Genomic DNA, 16,707 nt, shown 5'->3' with positions numbered 1-16,707 from the left:
CACCCCACACACAGCCCCCACTCCCCCAGTCAAACTACTGCACCACCCCACACAGCCCCCACCCAAACTACTGCACCACCCCACACACAGCCCCCACTCCCCAGCCAAACTACTGCACCACCCCACACACAGCCCCCAACCCCCCAGCCAAACTACTGCACCACCCCACACACAGCCCCCACTCCCCAGCCAAACACTGCACCACCCCACACACAGCCCCCAACCCCCCAGCCAAACTACTGCACCGTACCACACACAGCCCACTCCCCCAGCCAAACTACTGCACCACCCCACACACAGCCCCCACTCCCCCAGTCAAAATACTGCACCACCCCACACACAGCCTGACGTAAGAAAACTACTAAGCACTTGGTTTGAGTATAAAACAAGGCTTTAATCAACTGTTTCACAACCATGAGATTCTAGTTACATCACTAGTTCCTGGTTACAAAAAAGTCCTGAGCAAGCTGGGCCCACGCCTGAGTATTTATACTTTCCTTGGGCGGCGCCACCAGCTGGCCGCCCAGTGTTACCATTCATGTAGAAATGACTCATGAGATAAGATTCATGACACAGCCCAACCCCCAGCCAAACTACTGCACCACCCCACATACAGCATCGCCCAGCAAAAGTAACACACACACACACATACCCATACACCCCCATTGCGGTTAATAGCCTTACTCACCACTTTCCACGTTAGTGCCTGGTTCCAGAAGGAGGATCCCTCCTCCAGACTGAACAAGGTCCCTCCGATTGGCGCCCCGAACGCTGCCGCAACTCCTGCTGCTGCTCCTGCCGACACAAAGTCCCGCTTGTCCCTGCGAACCCAACAGAGCCTCTGTTATCGTGTCACAGAATCCCACTGCAAACACCAACACTCCAGGTCTCAGCCGCTGAAATAAAACAAGTTCAATACTTTTCCAGCTACTAGGTTCCCCCTAAATAAAAACCCGACAGCACACAAGAATCCAATCCCGGATTGAATATTCAAACTCAAAGGGGGAATTTGAATTCCGCCCCACCAACCCCAATCTGACTCCAACCCTCCCGCTTCCGATTTTATCGGAGGAGAGTTGGGGGGCTGCTCGCCAGAGGCGGACCATCATTTCAATATAGTGAGGCTGCGTGTCTCAGATTTTAGAACAGTTTTGAATTTTACGGCTGCAGGCCTTATTTCCCAGGGCTCATGAAACCTGGCAGCTGAAGGGAGGCGAGAACAGCCGGATCCAACAGGCAAGTGCCTTTCCAGCACTGCTAGTGGGCCAGGAGGAACAGTGCTTCCCTCCCGGCCCCCCCAAGCTAACTTGGTTCCATCCCCTGCAATCGGACACTACCCCGCCCCCCCACCACCACCGAGCTCCTCCCAACCCATGAACTCTCCATCCTTCCCTCCCTCCTCTCCTGCACCCTGGTGCTGCAGGCTTTCCCGCCCGACAGCCAGCCAGCATCTCAATATGCTGGCTGTTGGCCGGGAAACAGAGTCAAAAATTTTAAATGAGGTCCTGCCATTAAATTCGGCAGGATTCCGGGAAACCAGCATTTCCGGGTTTCCCGGCCGCTACACCTGCACCCCACTCCCCGCCCCCCAAATATCAGGGCCAAAGATCCTCCCCTCCCCCGTCACACAGTTACAATGTGAATTGGTTGAATCTTAATAACCGGTCACTGTATCGAGGTGGGAGCTGAAAGAGGTGGAGCGTGCTGTATTCCGCATGTCTCTCTGGGGGAATTCTCTCTCAAGGGTTCGCATTAAACCTGGAGTCAGAAAATGGCAACAATGTTTAAGGTGCAGTTGAGTGACCGCTTCCTTCATTCTCCCAGAGCCCATCAATCACTGGTTCCGATAGAGAGTATGTGATCTGTTCCCAGGCTCCTGTCAGTGATACGGAGAGATCAGTCGCTGAGGTGCCAGAGACACCAAGGCCCATCCTCCCTCCCAGTGGAGGTTCTGGCCTCATCCTGTCCCTTCAATGGAGACCGTGCAGCTCAGTGTGCAGAGTCACGCGTGCGATTTGTTATGAAACAAAACTACTTCCCACAAACACAATTTTCAATACGCTCTTTGAACAGGGCCCCCAGCTCTACTGTGCTGTCCATGGTTACGTGCCCAGCACTGTACACTCAGACAGTGCACAGACACCACAGCAGAACGAACCCCTGTTCCACAGAACGTTGCTAAGACACTCCACATACATGAAGGATGCAGTAAAGTGCACTTTCTATTGTTCGGTTTCCAAACACATCGGCCCAGCTCATCCTGCATTTACCAAATAATTGCCTGAAATTCTACTAAAAGCAACATGAATCAATACGCTGACGCCATCAAATAAAATTAACAGGCCACTAACTTACAGCGACTGATTAAGTCAAACTTACTATATGGGATTCCACAACGTTTACCGGTATTTACAGAACTATGTACCACAAACCCTGCCCACTTTTCTCATAGCCCAATAACCCTTCAAGGCTGTAGCGTTCAGCACCAAACTTAAAACATCTAACTTTCGTTTCACAGTTCTTACCCTGAATGCAATAAATTAATAGTTACTAGTTCTCTGGATATTTTTTTCCAGTATTGTATTGATAAACCACATCTTCAAACATTTAACATAACTCAGCTTTATACAACTGTGGCAACAGAAATGAGCACCAGTCAGCGATTTCAAACAAACAGTCTTGGTCCTCAAATGGTTTATGACAATCTGAATGAGCGAAAATGAAATGATTCAGCTCCCATCTGATTAAGGATGGTTACATACAGCAGATGGTTTTGAGACTCTGCAAGTTTAAACTGACAGAAGAGAAGCTGATTACATTTCAGTAAAATCCAGGATTTGCAGACGCGAAGGGTTCCTACCTGTCGCTGCGGAAATACGGGAAGTTGAACTGGATCTTGTGGAAAGTGATGCTCTGAAACTATTCCAGTGGAGGCAAAAAAGCGAAGCATCAGGCACAAAGCAAAACACTGCAACACGCAGAAACCCGCTCTGCCCCACACCCCACCCAACCACGTGCACCCCGCTCCGCGTGCCCCAAAAAACCCACTCCGCCCCGCCCGACCAGCTGCCCCTACACAGGCTCAGTAGTTTCTTTGACTTCTGCACCTTTGCAACAAAATTAAAATCCTGAAAGATTTGCCATGGTTTTATTTTAGTCAAAAAATACCACAAATCCCAAACAGCGCTAGATATTTACAGAACTCCTCACCACACACTAAGACATCGGACAGATTCACAAACTCTGGAAAATGGGTGAACGCTGGAACCTTGCAAATCACTGCTGCAGCAGTCCCAAGCTCATTCTGTAATAGTCAGTGTGCTTCCTGCACCCCAGGAGTCCCGCAATGCTGGACTGCACCACACGGTGATTAGTGTTCTGAACAAGGCCTGGTCCAACAACACACACAGCAGTAACTCAGCTGAAGGCAGGAACAAGGAAGGACACTGAATCCATTCCAACTAACCCACTTTCAGATATTTTATTTTATCCAGGTGCCGAGTTCAGTTAACTGAACATGGAGCCAGCTCGGCACCACACTGGGCCAGTTCCCTAAACAAACCAGGAGGAGGGGGATTTCTAACCAAAGATCCAGTAAATTTATTGAACCACCAGGCAAGATCCTCAAAAAATGACTGGGGTGGGGGGATATCTGGGTTTTTTTTTGCGGGGGGGGGGGGGGGGGGGGGAAATCTGCTTGAAGGGCATCCGGTTCAGGGGAAAACCTAGTTTGGGTGGGGACACATTGGGTAACGTGACTTAATGCAACTACAGGTAGACTACCCTTTATCCGAACTTCCGAAAACCGAAACCCTCTAAAAACCGAAAGTTTTTTCGTTCAGCGTAAGTCGTGCGCGCGACCCCCCGGCGGACCCCCGCCGGCCCCAACCCCCGCCGACCCCCCCGCGGGCCCCCGCCGACTTACGCTGAGCGTTAGCGTAAGTCGTGCGCACGACCCCCCGCCGGCCCCGACCGTAAGTCGGCGGGGGGTCGTGCGCACGACCCCCCCCGTGGACCCCCGCCGACCCACCTTCCGAAATCCGAAATTCTCCGAAAACCGAAACACGGCTGGTCCCGAGGTTTTCGGATAAAGGATAGTCTACCTATACTTTAAACACTCCATAAATCAATATTTTAAGCTTAACAATAGAACCAAAAGAACCTCAGGAGTAACTAACCTGATGATTTGGAGGCACAAATGATTAAAGAGAGTCGCATCCCAAACACATTACATGTAAACGCAGATACATTCGGTTACCACCGGCTCCGCTCACTCACCTGGGGCAGCCCTGCTCCCACCACTGCTCCACTGTGAATCATTGGGCCTTCCTTCCCCACAAATAGTCCTGTAAAACAAAAATCACATAAAAGTTTGTACAGGGAGCACCAGACACTGCCCGAGACAGCTGGGCGAGAGGAAGGGCGCTCCGAACGGATAAAAGCAGCGCCCACTGGCGAGGAAACAGCCTCACACCAAGAGAATTGAATCAGCTCAAACTACAGCAGGACAAGAGGTGACCAAGTGCCCTCTCATAGTCAGGAAACCTGGGAAATACTATTTCTGCTACACTCCAGGAATTCATGATAATTAAAAACCCTCTGCATTTCCACATTGAGCTCCTAGGTCCAATAAAAACAAAATCTGTTGTATTTAATCATGTGTCAGCGATCCCTACAAACTAGAAAAGAAATGTATTGACAGTATTTTTTTTTTTTTTTAAATAAAAGTGGCATGCATTAAAATGCACCTCAACTTGAAAATTGTTTCCTGCTCAGTTTACACACAGCACACAGAATGCACGACTGAGTGGAGGAAACCAAGAGGCTTTTATTATGGGGCTGCAATTGAATCGCAAGGAGCAGAGAAAGTAAAACCCAACCATCACAGCTTGCCGACTCACCACACGAGATCCTTCTATCATTTGTATTTAGCATCATTAAAATGAAACCAACATCTTACTGAGCACACCGTAATAAACACACTGCGGGGACGGGTGGGCAGAAACCAATCCACCAACAGTGGCAGCGGGTATAACCGAACAGGGGAGCAGAGCGAAGCGACCAGGAGCTTGTTTATTGCACTGAGTAGCTGGGTTACTCCTGCATAGATATAATTTTACCGCCTGAACTTTTTAATAATTTACTTTGGTAAAAGCCGGAGCTCCATTAGCACCAAATTAAGTAGAATAAGGAAGGGCCGATAGCGGGCAGCACATTATAAAGCTTGCAGATGTCACTCAGGCAGAATAGCAGCATGTCAGACCCGCACCAACACATTGGGAATAAAAGATAGTTTATTTCTGATAAAAGGCCCCACCCAAAATATCAAGCCGCCTTTATCGCGGATTCTGATCAATCAGCTGCATATTTTCCGTATCATTGGATTTGATGGAGTTGCGTGTGATGAGGTTTAGCACATTTCCCCGAGCCTGCATCAAACACAGAAACAAACCCGCGCTGTCCTTTACCTCCAGCCACGCAAAAGAGCACGCCCACTGCTTTACAGACCAGGGTCCGCAGCCTCACGATCCCAGGGATCTTCACCCCATTTAGGTAGCATTTGATTTCAGGAATTCCAGATCCTGCTGCAGTGGGCTGTGAAGCAGAAAGACATTTTTCAAAACAAAGCGATGCCCTCCCCCCAGCCCTGGCCGAATGACGAGAGCAAGAACAGAACACAGACGGTCATAACCAGCCTGGCCCCGGGCAGAGACCACGCAAAACTGCTTTGAAGTTTGTGTGCAGGGAGACGGTGACGTGCACTGCCACCAGCAATGCCTGGGCTGAGCAGCAGATAGCGAGAGCAGTGCCCCACTATCGAGGGAATGCACCAGTGCCCAGGAGACATTGAACATCACTGCTGCCCTGTTATCATTTAACAGTTACATTATTTTTTTGATGTAAAACACAAAACAAGCCCAATGTGGTGGAAACACGCTTGCGATTCTTACCTCAATCAGCACCAACAGGCTGGCCAGGAAGACGAAACCCATGTTGAATGCAAGGATCTCGAGGAGAGAGAGTGCAAGACAGCCCCGTTCGCTGCAATCTTCCACCGCTGCAAGGCATGAAATCAGGGAAAATACACAGCACACAAGGGTCAAAATACCTTTGGGATCACAGGTTCCCTCTACGACCACTGCACTCACAATAATCTACATAAACGCACCACCGAAAGCAGAGCAAGGAGACAGCTGGGGTGAGGGGACGAATTAGGGACGCCACATTAGAGGAATTCAAAAACTTTAGAAAAATAACCAGGCAGAATTGTCAGGAAAATATGGAAAACATGGGACTCTTGGAGAGGACAGCGAGAACCAACACATCTTCATCAGAGGGCAATTCCCAGCACTTTCATCATGGGGAGCAGAAATAATCCTATCCGTTCCTCGCTCCACACTTTTTTTTTTTAATTCATTCCTTCCTGGGATGTGGGCGATGCTGGCAAGGTCAGCATGGTGTGCGACTTGGATGGGCACTTGCAGGCAGACGTGTTCCCATGCTGCCCTAGTCCTTCTAGGTGGTGGAGGGAGTTGATTTGGGAGGTGCTGTCGAAGAAGCCATGCTAAGTTGCTTCAGTAGTTCCTGTAGATGGTACACACTGCAGCCACGGTGCACCGGCGGTGCAGGGGGTGGATAATGAAGCTGGTGGATGGGGTGCCGATTAAACAGGTTGCTTTGTCCTGGATGGTGACGAGCTTTATGAGTATTGTTGCAGTTGCACTCGTGCATGAAAGTGGAGAGCATTCCATCACACTCCGGACTTGTGCCTTGTTGGTGGTAGAGGTTTTGGGGGAGTCAGGACGTGAGCCACTAGTTGCAGAATACCCAGCCTCTGATCTGCTCTAGTAGCCATAGCATGTGTGTGGCTGGTCCAGTTTATGGTCAATGATGACTCCCCCCAGGATGTCGATGGGGGACTCCGCGATGGTAATGTCAATGAATGTTAAGGGAACATAGGCACAGGAGGAGGCCATTCAGCCCCTCGAGCCTGTTTCGCCATTCAAATTGATCATGGCTGATCTGTATCTTAACTCCATCTACCCGCCTTAGTTCCGGAACATTTTCTGAGGAATTGCGAATGGAGCTGAACACTGCAATCATCAGCGAACATCCCCACTTCTCACCTTATGATGGAGGGAAGGTAATTTATGAAGCACTGAAGATGGTTGGGCCTAGGACACTGCCCTGAGCAACTCCTATAGCAGTGTCCTGGGGCTGATGTGATTGGCCTCCAATGACCACAACCATCTTTTCCTTGTGCCAGGTATGAATCCAGCCACTGGAGAAATTTCCCCTCATCCCCACGGACCTCAACTTTACTAGGGCTCCTTGGTGCCATACTCGGTCAAAAGCTGCCTTGCTGTCTAGGGCAGTCACTCAACTCCAGCTCTTTTGTCCATGTTTGGAACAAAGCTATAATGAGGTCTGGAGCCAAGTGGTCCTGGCAGAACCCATACTGAGCATCAGTGAGCAGATTATTGGTGAGCAAGTGATGCTTGATAGCATTGTCGATGACACCTTCAATCACCGTGCTGATGAGAGTAGGCTGATAGGGCAGTAATTGGCTACATTGGATTTGTCCTGCTTTTTGTGGACAGGGCATACCTGGGCAATTTTCCACATTGTTGGTTAGATGCCAGTGTTATAACTGCACTGGAACAGCTTAGCGCGAGGCGTGGCTAGTTCTGAATTACATTCCAGCTGTAACTCCCTCCTGGCTATCTGTCAATCTATAATCTCTCTCTCTTACACACAGACTCTCCTCGAGTCATTCTCCAGGTCCTGACATTACCGCAAGTGAAAGGATACATTGCCCAATAATTTGGTACTTGAGGTCTGAGAAGAGATGAACAAAGTAATCGATGAAGAGCCCAACCTGAAACAAAGCAGAGTGAAAGTCATTTAAAAACAGTTAATGAAATCTAATCACCACAAGCGGTGGCTGGCACCCCTCAGTGCCTGACCCTTTAACAGAAAAGCTGTCTCAGATTGGCTCAGTTTGTAGCACTCCTGCCAAAGTCAGATCATGGGTTCAAGCCCCACTACAGTACTTAATCACATAATCCAGGCTGACACTCCACTGCAGTACCGAGGGAATACTGTATGGTTGGAGGTGCTGTCTTTCAGATGAGGCATCAAGCTCTTAAAGTAAATATTGAAGATCCCAGGCAGTCTTCCTGATGTCCCGGCCAACATTCCTCCCTCAACCAACACCACAAAGAGCAAATTAATTGGTCACTCAGCTCATTATGGGATTTTGCTGTGTGTTGCCACATTCACCCGCATTTCAAAGTAATTCACTGTACGTGAAGCACTTTGAGAAGTATCCCAACATTTGAAAAGCAGGATAAGGTGCTTTATAAGGCTCTATAGAGCAGGACCTGTGGGGACTGGTGTGAGATGATATTCAGGACAAATGCTCTTAGCTGTACACTGTGCAAATGGGAATGTTAGCACCTGAGTTAACAGCAAATCCTTACTTACATATTTCATTTATATTAACACAAAACAACTTACATTTATATAGCACATTTAACGTAGTAAAACATCCCAAGGTGCTTCACACCTATTATCAAACAAAATGTGACACCGAGCCACATTAGGAGATAAGACAGCTTGGTCAGAGGTAGGTTTTAAGGAGCGTCTTCAAGGAGGAGAGAGGCGCAGAGAGGTTTAGGGAGGGAATTCCAGAGCTTAGGGCCTAGACAGCTGAAAGCACAGCCGCCAATGGAGGAGTGAGTAAAATAGGGGGTGCGCAAGAGGCCAGAGTTGGAGGAACGCAGAGATCTCAGGAGGGTTGTAGGGCTGGAGGAGGTTAGAGATAGGGAGGGGCGAGGCCGTGGAGGGATTTGAAAATAAGGATGAGAATTTTAAAATTCAAAACAAACTTATAACAACCAACAATCTGTAGAAACAATAAGCAACAAATAATGATGTGAAATACACAGGAATTCTGCACTCCCACAGAGGAATAATGATAGCATCAGTCCCCAGACTGGGTGGGAAATCACCCCAGGCCAACAGGGGCCATGTCTGCCCAGAAAGTTCACAGTTGTGAAACACAAAGGGTGGGAGGATGAGGCTGATGACTGTGATCATTACCCAGGGTTAGCAGCCCAGTGCCCGCTCTCCCAGTGCCCGCTTGCTGTCTGCCCTATGCCACAGCAATGCCATTCTCCCTTTGATACCAGGAGAGTCAAAGTCAGTTGGCCAACACTGGGAAGGTGAGGCATTCCATTCAACAGAAACACCGACCTCCCAGAAGCAGCCACTCAAACTGCCAGTGATTGTCTTACTCTTATTTTATATTAAACACATATTTGCGCAGTGACACCAAGAACTCACTCACCAAACCAGTGCAGACACCGATACAAAATACTAGCATCCATTTCACCAGCTCGTATCTCCTGACTCGCTGTTTAAATAAAAGAAAGTTAACGACAGCAGCCACACACAGTGATCAAAACAAACTGAAAGCAGACTTAACAGTAGAGGGGTGGGTTAGGTTGTGGCAAAAGGGAAGTATTTTTTGTCTAATTTTAGTTTGGTAGCAAAAACAAAAAATGCTGAAAACACTCAGCCGGTCAGTCAGCATCTGTGGAGGGAGAAACAGTTAATGTTTCATGTGTGCACCAAGGGGTCTGTACCTGGAATGTTAACCTGTCTGTCCCCGCCACAGATGCTGACTGACCTGCTGAGTATTCACATTTTCTGTTTTTGCTTTGGTTTATTTAGTTTGGCAATATTTAATTCAATCACAACACTAAAGGGGTGATGCCAGCAAGCAACTCATCACACAAAGGGTAGTGGAAATCTGAAACTTTCTCTGCCAAAAAGCTATTGATGCTGGGGGGTCAATTGAAAATTTCAAAACTGAGATTGATAGATTTGTTTGGCAGGGGTATTAAGGGTTAAGAAACCAAGGCAGGCAAATGGAGTTCAGATACAGATTAGCCAAGATCGAATTGAACGGTTGGAGGGGCTGAATGGCCTCCTCCTGTTCCTAGTTTATAAATATTCCTTTAGCACAGCTGTCTGGGTGCACCATGGGAAATTAGGTGCCCTGCACACGCTCCAAATGCAGATTTAGGCAAAAATCTCAAGTCTAAGCTCAAGCTTTTGAGAGAGGATGAGGCCTCAAAATTAAAAACATTAGTGAAGGTACTAAAAGGTACAAATACTATCCCACGGATAAGGTTAATCATGTTATACTGAAATATGTCACTTCTGATTTGTTTCTCAGGTTTCTTTAAACCCTTATTTTGGATTGTAGAAATTTCAGTTACTGAGGGGGGGGGAAATTAAAAAAAAATAATAATAAATAAAAAAATAAATCGCAAATCAACTTTTCAGAGTGATTTGCGGAGAAAAAGAATACAGCATCAGCGGTGTCCAGGGTGCAGAAATAAACATCCATTTATACAGCCTTTCACGGCCTCAGGATGTCCCAAAGTGCTTCACCGCCAATGAAGAACTTTTGAAGTTTAGTCACTATTGTAATGTAGGGGAAAAAACGCAGCCAATTTTCACACAGCAAGATCCCACAAACAGCAATGAGATAAGTGACCAAATAATCTCTTCCAGTGCAGTAGGTTATGGGATAAATTTTGGCTGGGACACCAGGAGAACTGCCCTGCTCTTATCTGAACAGTGAGATGGGATCAGCTGTCCACTTCAGGGGGGCAAAGGGGCCTTAGTTTAACCTCTTATCCGAATATCGCCACCTCCAACACTCCCTTGGTACTGGAATGCCAGCCTAGATTCTGCGCTCAAGTCTCTGGAGTGGGGCTGTAACCCATGACTTTCTGAATCAGATGCAAGAGTGCTCCCAATGAGCCAAGACTGGCACTGTTCATTTCTATGCTTTCTATTCTAATTGGGGACATAGGGATTTATAATGGGAAAACAATGACACAAAAGTGTAGCGAAAAGTAAGGCTTTGTAGACAGGAAATGCAAAAGACATTGGGCCAGTAATTCCGGTCCCAACGCGTGAGTACGGACGGGGTACTCACACGTGGGCCCGGTGGAAGTGCCGGATTTCAGCATGCACAGCGCATGCGCAGGAAACCGGCATTTCCTCCAAGGGGTTCAGAGGTCCAACGCGTGCGCGCAGGACTCTGTGCACACGCGTTGAACTTCCTTCTTTTTGACAGGTTTGCCCGTGTGCAAGGGCCTGAACTTTTTACACATATCAAAAGGAGGCGTAAGGAGTGGATTCTTGAAGTGGTCCATTATTTAAAATTATTACATTTTTTCCACAGCTTCATTGTTTTTAAGGACTTTACAGTAAGGTAAGTTTATTTTTAGACCTGATTTCTTAAAAAATTATTTTTTCAAAAATTTTATTAATTGTTTAAAATCGTTTGTTAAAGTTATTTATAGTTTATTTAATTATTGGGATGTTTTTTTAAATTTTATTTAAAGTTAAACTAGTCTTTTGGGCGTCCGTACTTTTCATGAGTTTGACAGTCTTTACTATCAAACGCATGAATGAAGTTTCCCCTCCCCTGATTGGCTGCAGAGTGCTCACCTGATCCCAGCCAGCACATCGCACTAACTACGCCGCTGGATCAGGCAAGCACAGCGCGCCAACATCTGAACCGGGCCAGTGAAAGGAATTCCAAGCAGGTCCAGGCTTCAGATGTCGGCGTGCCGGGTGAGTGCACATCGGGGGCTTGCACGCGCGGCAAGCACCCGATCCTAATTTCTGGCCCAATAAGATGTAATAGATATGGCCGCTGTTCAATAAATTTACTTGAGAGTTATTGCCTGAGATGAGGTTTGATGTAATGCTCTGCTGCTTTCCAAAGACAACACCTGAGGGGGCACAGGATAGATCCATGAGCCAAGGAAAATTTTAAAGAAAGGCTTACTGTTCATTATCCTGGGCAAATTAACTAAATATACACAGATATCTGAACCAGTGAAAGCGCTGTCAAGGCAGTGAGGTTGCAAAATCTAAGTTCAGGATAAGAAAGGCACAAAAAGTGCAACAGCAGTTTCTCAGTGTACCTTGTTATCCAGCGTTTCCAGCACCTCCAGGTATGGCTCATTGATGCACTTATCATAATCCAAACTCTGCCAAGAAAAGAGAAACCATCAGCACACCAGAAAGAGAATGCTTAGAAAGATTCCAACAGGGGCGGAACAAACCGGGAATCTGTTATGTCTGTGTGTTCTAGTTGTAATTACTAACACAGACTACAAGATTAAAGTTCAACAGGTCTTTACTGGTTGGAGGTCAGGACTATACTAAAATACAATATTACTACACAGTGCTTATATACCGGTGGTCACCACCGGTATTACGTATACAGCAGCCAGAGAAAGTAGTACATCTCTTAAGAGAACTTAAGCCTGTTCCACCTTAAGGTGGAACAGGTTACATACACCACAGAATCCACTGAGACTGTGCTGTCATTTCACTACAATCATGAAACTTGCCGTGAGGATTCTATCCGGAGTACGATTAAGGAGCAGACAGTGAGCCACTGCCAGCACCAGGACTGGCCAAAATCAGAATCAAAATACCTGCATACAATGTAATCATTAAAAATACTATACATAATATAAAAAGCAGCAACTCACTTAAAAATCATGATTTAATCTTGGGGCTCAAGTCATTTATAAATCTCTTGATAGCCTTACCCATGAAAGTGAAGACTGTGCTCATTCCGGGCTATGTTATTCTATGTATAAACCACCCGAACCCCTCGATTAGATCCCAGCCTGCAACTCAGTCTCGGGTATCTGTTATTGTGTATATATACACACACACACCACTCAAAGCCCTCAATTAGAGACCAGCTTGTAACTCACTCCCGGGTATGTTATTCTATACATAACCCCGCCCCCACCACCCCCGAACTCCTCGATTAGATACCAGCCTGTAACTCACTCTTGTGTATCCGTTATTGTGTCTATATAAATCACCCAAAGCCCTCGATTAGATACCAGTCTGTAACTCACTCCTGGGTATTCTGTGAACTCTCAGACACTCTGTTTCCGGGTTACGTTGTTGCACAGTATAAATGTACCAATTTATTGTGGCTCCCTCTTGCTGCTCCTCTTAAATCACTGCCGTAATGTGGTGACTCCTAAAGACAGTGTTCAAGGGGAACTTCCAGCTATAACAAAGCCTGTCTTCCAGATCTGCTGCTATACCAGTCACACACAGCACTTCTGGCAATGTGAACATTAGAACTGTAAATGCACATTCAGGTTTAAAGAAGAGTTTCTCCGTATTCAGATTGCAATATTGTACACCAGCAGATTTAACAAGGGTAACTAATCTATTCAAGACAGCATGCGCCAGAACTCCTTCCCCATGAATAGAAGATGAGGCCGGCGGGAGTTTGAAAGAACATCTGTTGAGCAAAGAGGGAGCTGCCAGCTGACTTGAGTTTTATTAAAACATTAAATCATTTGGTCTTTGAACAGACACTTGTGCGGCCTAATGGTACCTCAAAAATCTCTCTCGGACTGAGTTTTGTGGCACAGCAGAAGTGTGGGAGCAGTTAGTCTGTCTGAGCTCCGAGCTGATGATAGTGTGTGGCTGGGGAAACTCAAAAATGAAGGAGGGAAGAAAATGAGTGATAAAAAACAGTTGTCAGTTCCCTCCCTCCCTCAGAGTATACGTAGCAGATGTGCAGCACACAGGAACAGATGATGGTTGGGTGCACACTTCCCCTGCACCAGTTCACTTATATACCTCATAATCTTTCCGTGGCAGAATTTCATCCTCTTCCTCCTGTGTCTCTCCCAGAATAGTCTGTCACAAATAAAGAGAGTTTTGCATTAATTCCAGTCCAGTTAAACACCAGTCAATCAAGAGCCCAATAACTGGAATATCAGCTTTGCTTTCTCTTCTCAAAACAGAAGTTGATGAATTTCGATGATAGCAGTTGTAGAAATATAAAGTTTTACAGAAACTGAACAGCTGACTCACAACAGACTGCACTTCCCCTCCTCACCATTGCATTATCACCATATAAACCACCACCCATATAATGCTGGGAGTCAGCTGAAATTTGCAAGTCTGAGATCGTTAGACATTTTTTGGGTAAGGGTATCAAGCGATCTGGGGAAAAGGCAGGTAAATAGAGTGGAGGTACAGAACAGCCATGATCTAATTGAACAGGCTCAACAGGCTGAATGGCTCACTCCTCCCATGTACCCTCAGTATGACACTCTGTACTAACTACCCTTGTTCTTGCTTCCTTGTTTCCATTCTGAATCATCACAGCACCATGGTCAGTGGCCAAATTGCAGCAGGTCAAGAATAAACACAGGAAATGTTCACAATATCTACCATCAGTCAGGACACTGACTGGAGCACTGCAATCTCACGAACAGTCAGCTGCAGCCCTTCAACCCCCGCTGACCAGGGGCTTTAACGCTCTGCTACCCACGCCCACCCACCCTGCTGACTGGGGGCTGTAACCCTCCCCCTCTGACTGGGGGCTGTAACCCTCCGATACCCTCCCCCCCGCTGACAGGGGGCTGTAACCCTCCGATACCCCCCCACCCCTGCTGACCAGGGGCTTGAACACTCCGATACCACCCCCAACCCCAAGTTTAGAAATATTACATCACTAATCCACTATCCTCCTGCAACAAACCTATTCCATCTCTGAGCCCGGGAATGTTACCATTGCTCTTCTCACTCAGGTCCCTGAGCAGTTACCACAGTTAACGCTAAACATCACATTACGTGCGATCTCACTCGGAGTTTCATTAGTGGCTCAGAATTTTTTTTTGGAAGAAACAGGTAGACAAGAACATAATAAATAGGAGGAGTAGGCCATATGGCCTCTTGAGCCTGCTCAGCCATTCAATAAGATCACGGCTGAACTTCGACATCAACTCCACTTTCCCGCATTATCCCCATATCCTTTAGTGCCCAAAAATCAATCGATCTCTGTCTTGAATATATGCATCCACAGCCCTCTGGGGTACAGAATTCCAAAGATTCACAACCCTGAGTGAAGAAATTGCTCATCTGTCCCATCACTTAGCCGGTCTATAACATTTCGCAGCCTCCTCACAGCTTACTTTCCCACCTATGTTTGTATCATCAGCAAACTTGGATACATTACACTCTGTCCCCTCATCCAAGTCATTGATATATATATTGTAAATAGCTAAGGCCCAAGCACTGATCCTTGCGGTGCTCCACTAGTTACACCCTGCCATCCAGAAAATGACCAGTTTATTGCTGCTACTCTGTTTTCTGCCCATTAACCAATTCTCAATCCATGCTAATATATTATCCCCAATCCCATGAGTCCTAATCTTGTATAACAACCTCTTGTGTGGCACCTTATTGAATGTCTTCTGAAAAGATGACAGTGACACCCCACTACCTGCACTGAGGGTTCAATGGATAAATGCACAGCCGAGGGGTGACAAAGCCATATCAAGCAGGACAGTCCCAGGTCGCTGCTAAATTAGCTAACCTTATAGAAACATAAAAGACAGGAGGAGTAGGCCATTCGGCCCCTCGAGCCTACTCCACCATTCAATGTGATCATGGCTGATCATCCAAACTCAGTACCCTGTCCCTGCCCTCTCCCCATATCCCTTGAGCCCTTTAGCTTTAAGAAATATATCCAACTCCTTCTTGAATATATTTAATGAATTGGCCTCAACTGCCTTCTGTGGTAGAGAATTCCACAGGTTCACCACTCACTGGGTGAAGAAATTCCTCCTCATCTCCGTCCTAAATGGCACAGAGATTGGGGGGAGGGGGAGAAGTACAATTGGTCACAGCACCCCTAAACAAGGGAAGAAATCAGCCTACGTTCAATATCCAGTTAACCCTGCTGAAAAACACATATGTTAGAACAACAGCACGGTGGCATAGTGGTTAGCACTGTTGCCTCACAGCGCCAGGGACCCGGGTTCGAATCCGGCCTCAGGTGACTGTCTGTGTGGAGTTTGCACATTCTCCCCGTGTTTGCGTGGGTTTCCTCCGGGTGCTCTGGTTTCCTCCCACAGTCCAAAGATGTGCGGGTTAGGATGATTGGCTATGATAAATTGACCCTTAGTGTTAGGGGGATTAAATACGTGGGGTTACAGGGATAGGGTGGGATATGTGTTGGTGTAGGGGTTATGGGGATTGGGTGGGATATGTGTCGGTGCAGGCTCGATGGGCCGAAATGGCCTCTATCTGCACTGTGGGGTTTCTGTGATTTCTGTGAACAATGTCAGGCTGCGCAGTGATGCGCCCCACAGCCGAACAGCCAGAATCAGACAATGGTTGGTGGTGGGTGAGGATGGAACAGGGCAAGACAGAGAACAAGAAAACGGATACGATGGATAAAGAACAGGGGGCGGGCGAGGAGAACGAACGGGTGAGAGAACTGGGGTGGAGAGGAGGGGGAGGCGGAAAAGGCGAGACATGAAGGGGGCGCGGGTCCGGGGTGCGCTGACACGGCCGGAAGATGATAGTTTCCCCCCCGCGAACCGGTTCCGTGAGTGGGGAAGAGGAGCGGAACAGAGCCCGGAGCCTGTGGTAACCCCAAGAAAACTAGCAGGGGGACGCCCGGACCCCCACTCACCAACTCCTCCGGGCTGCGGCCCTCTCTCTCCCCGCAGCAGCAACAACACCGCGGAACTCGCCTGCTCGCCATCGCCGTCCCACGTGACCGCATCAGCAGCCACCAAAACACGGGTCACGTGCTCGTGACCTGCCAATCAC

The 16,707-nt window shown here is 47.5% G+C and overlaps 1 protein-coding gene across 2 annotated transcripts in view; it reads right to left on the bottom strand.

The window, feature by feature from the left end:
• clcn6 (Cl-/H+ antiporter 6) overlaps positions 1 to 16,677 on the bottom strand; it is a 47,257-nt gene extending 30,580 nt beyond the window's left edge. Inside the window, exons 1-10 of one of the 2 annotated variants that reach the window (XM_085967136.1) lie at positions 16,568 to 16,676; positions 13,717 to 13,776; positions 12,018 to 12,083; positions 9,353 to 9,418; positions 7,813 to 7,879; positions 5,952 to 6,058; positions 5,469 to 5,595; positions 4,279 to 4,346; positions 2,861 to 2,919; positions 689 to 821 (exon numbers count right to left, since the gene is read on the bottom strand). In XM_085967136.1, coding sequence (XP_085823262.1) covers positions 689 to 821; positions 2,861 to 2,919; positions 4,279 to 4,346; positions 5,469 to 5,595; positions 5,952 to 6,058; positions 7,813 to 7,879; positions 9,353 to 9,418; positions 12,018 to 12,083; positions 13,717 to 13,776; positions 16,568 to 16,660 — 846 coding nt within the window. In that variant the 5' untranslated portion in view covers positions 16,661 to 16,676. Of the gene's footprint in view, positions 1 to 688; positions 822 to 2,860; positions 2,920 to 4,278; positions 4,347 to 5,468; positions 5,596 to 5,951; positions 6,059 to 7,812; positions 7,880 to 9,352; positions 9,419 to 12,017; positions 12,084 to 13,716; positions 13,777 to 16,567 lie in introns of both variants that reach the window. The other variant, XM_085967137.1, reaches the window with a different exon arrangement.
• Positions 16,678 to 16,707: the final 30 nt, after the last annotated feature.

The sequence above is a fragment of the Somniosus microcephalus genome, chromosome 25, assembly GCF_052327205.1.
Source record: "Somniosus microcephalus isolate GS21.2 chromosome 25, FLI_Smic_1.0, whole genome shotgun sequence".
NCBI lineage: Eukaryota > Metazoa > Chordata > Chondrichthyes > Squaliformes > Somniosidae > Somniosus > Somniosus microcephalus.
Note: the sequence above shows the minus strand (reverse complement) of the source record. Positions and strands in the feature narration are given on the sequence as shown.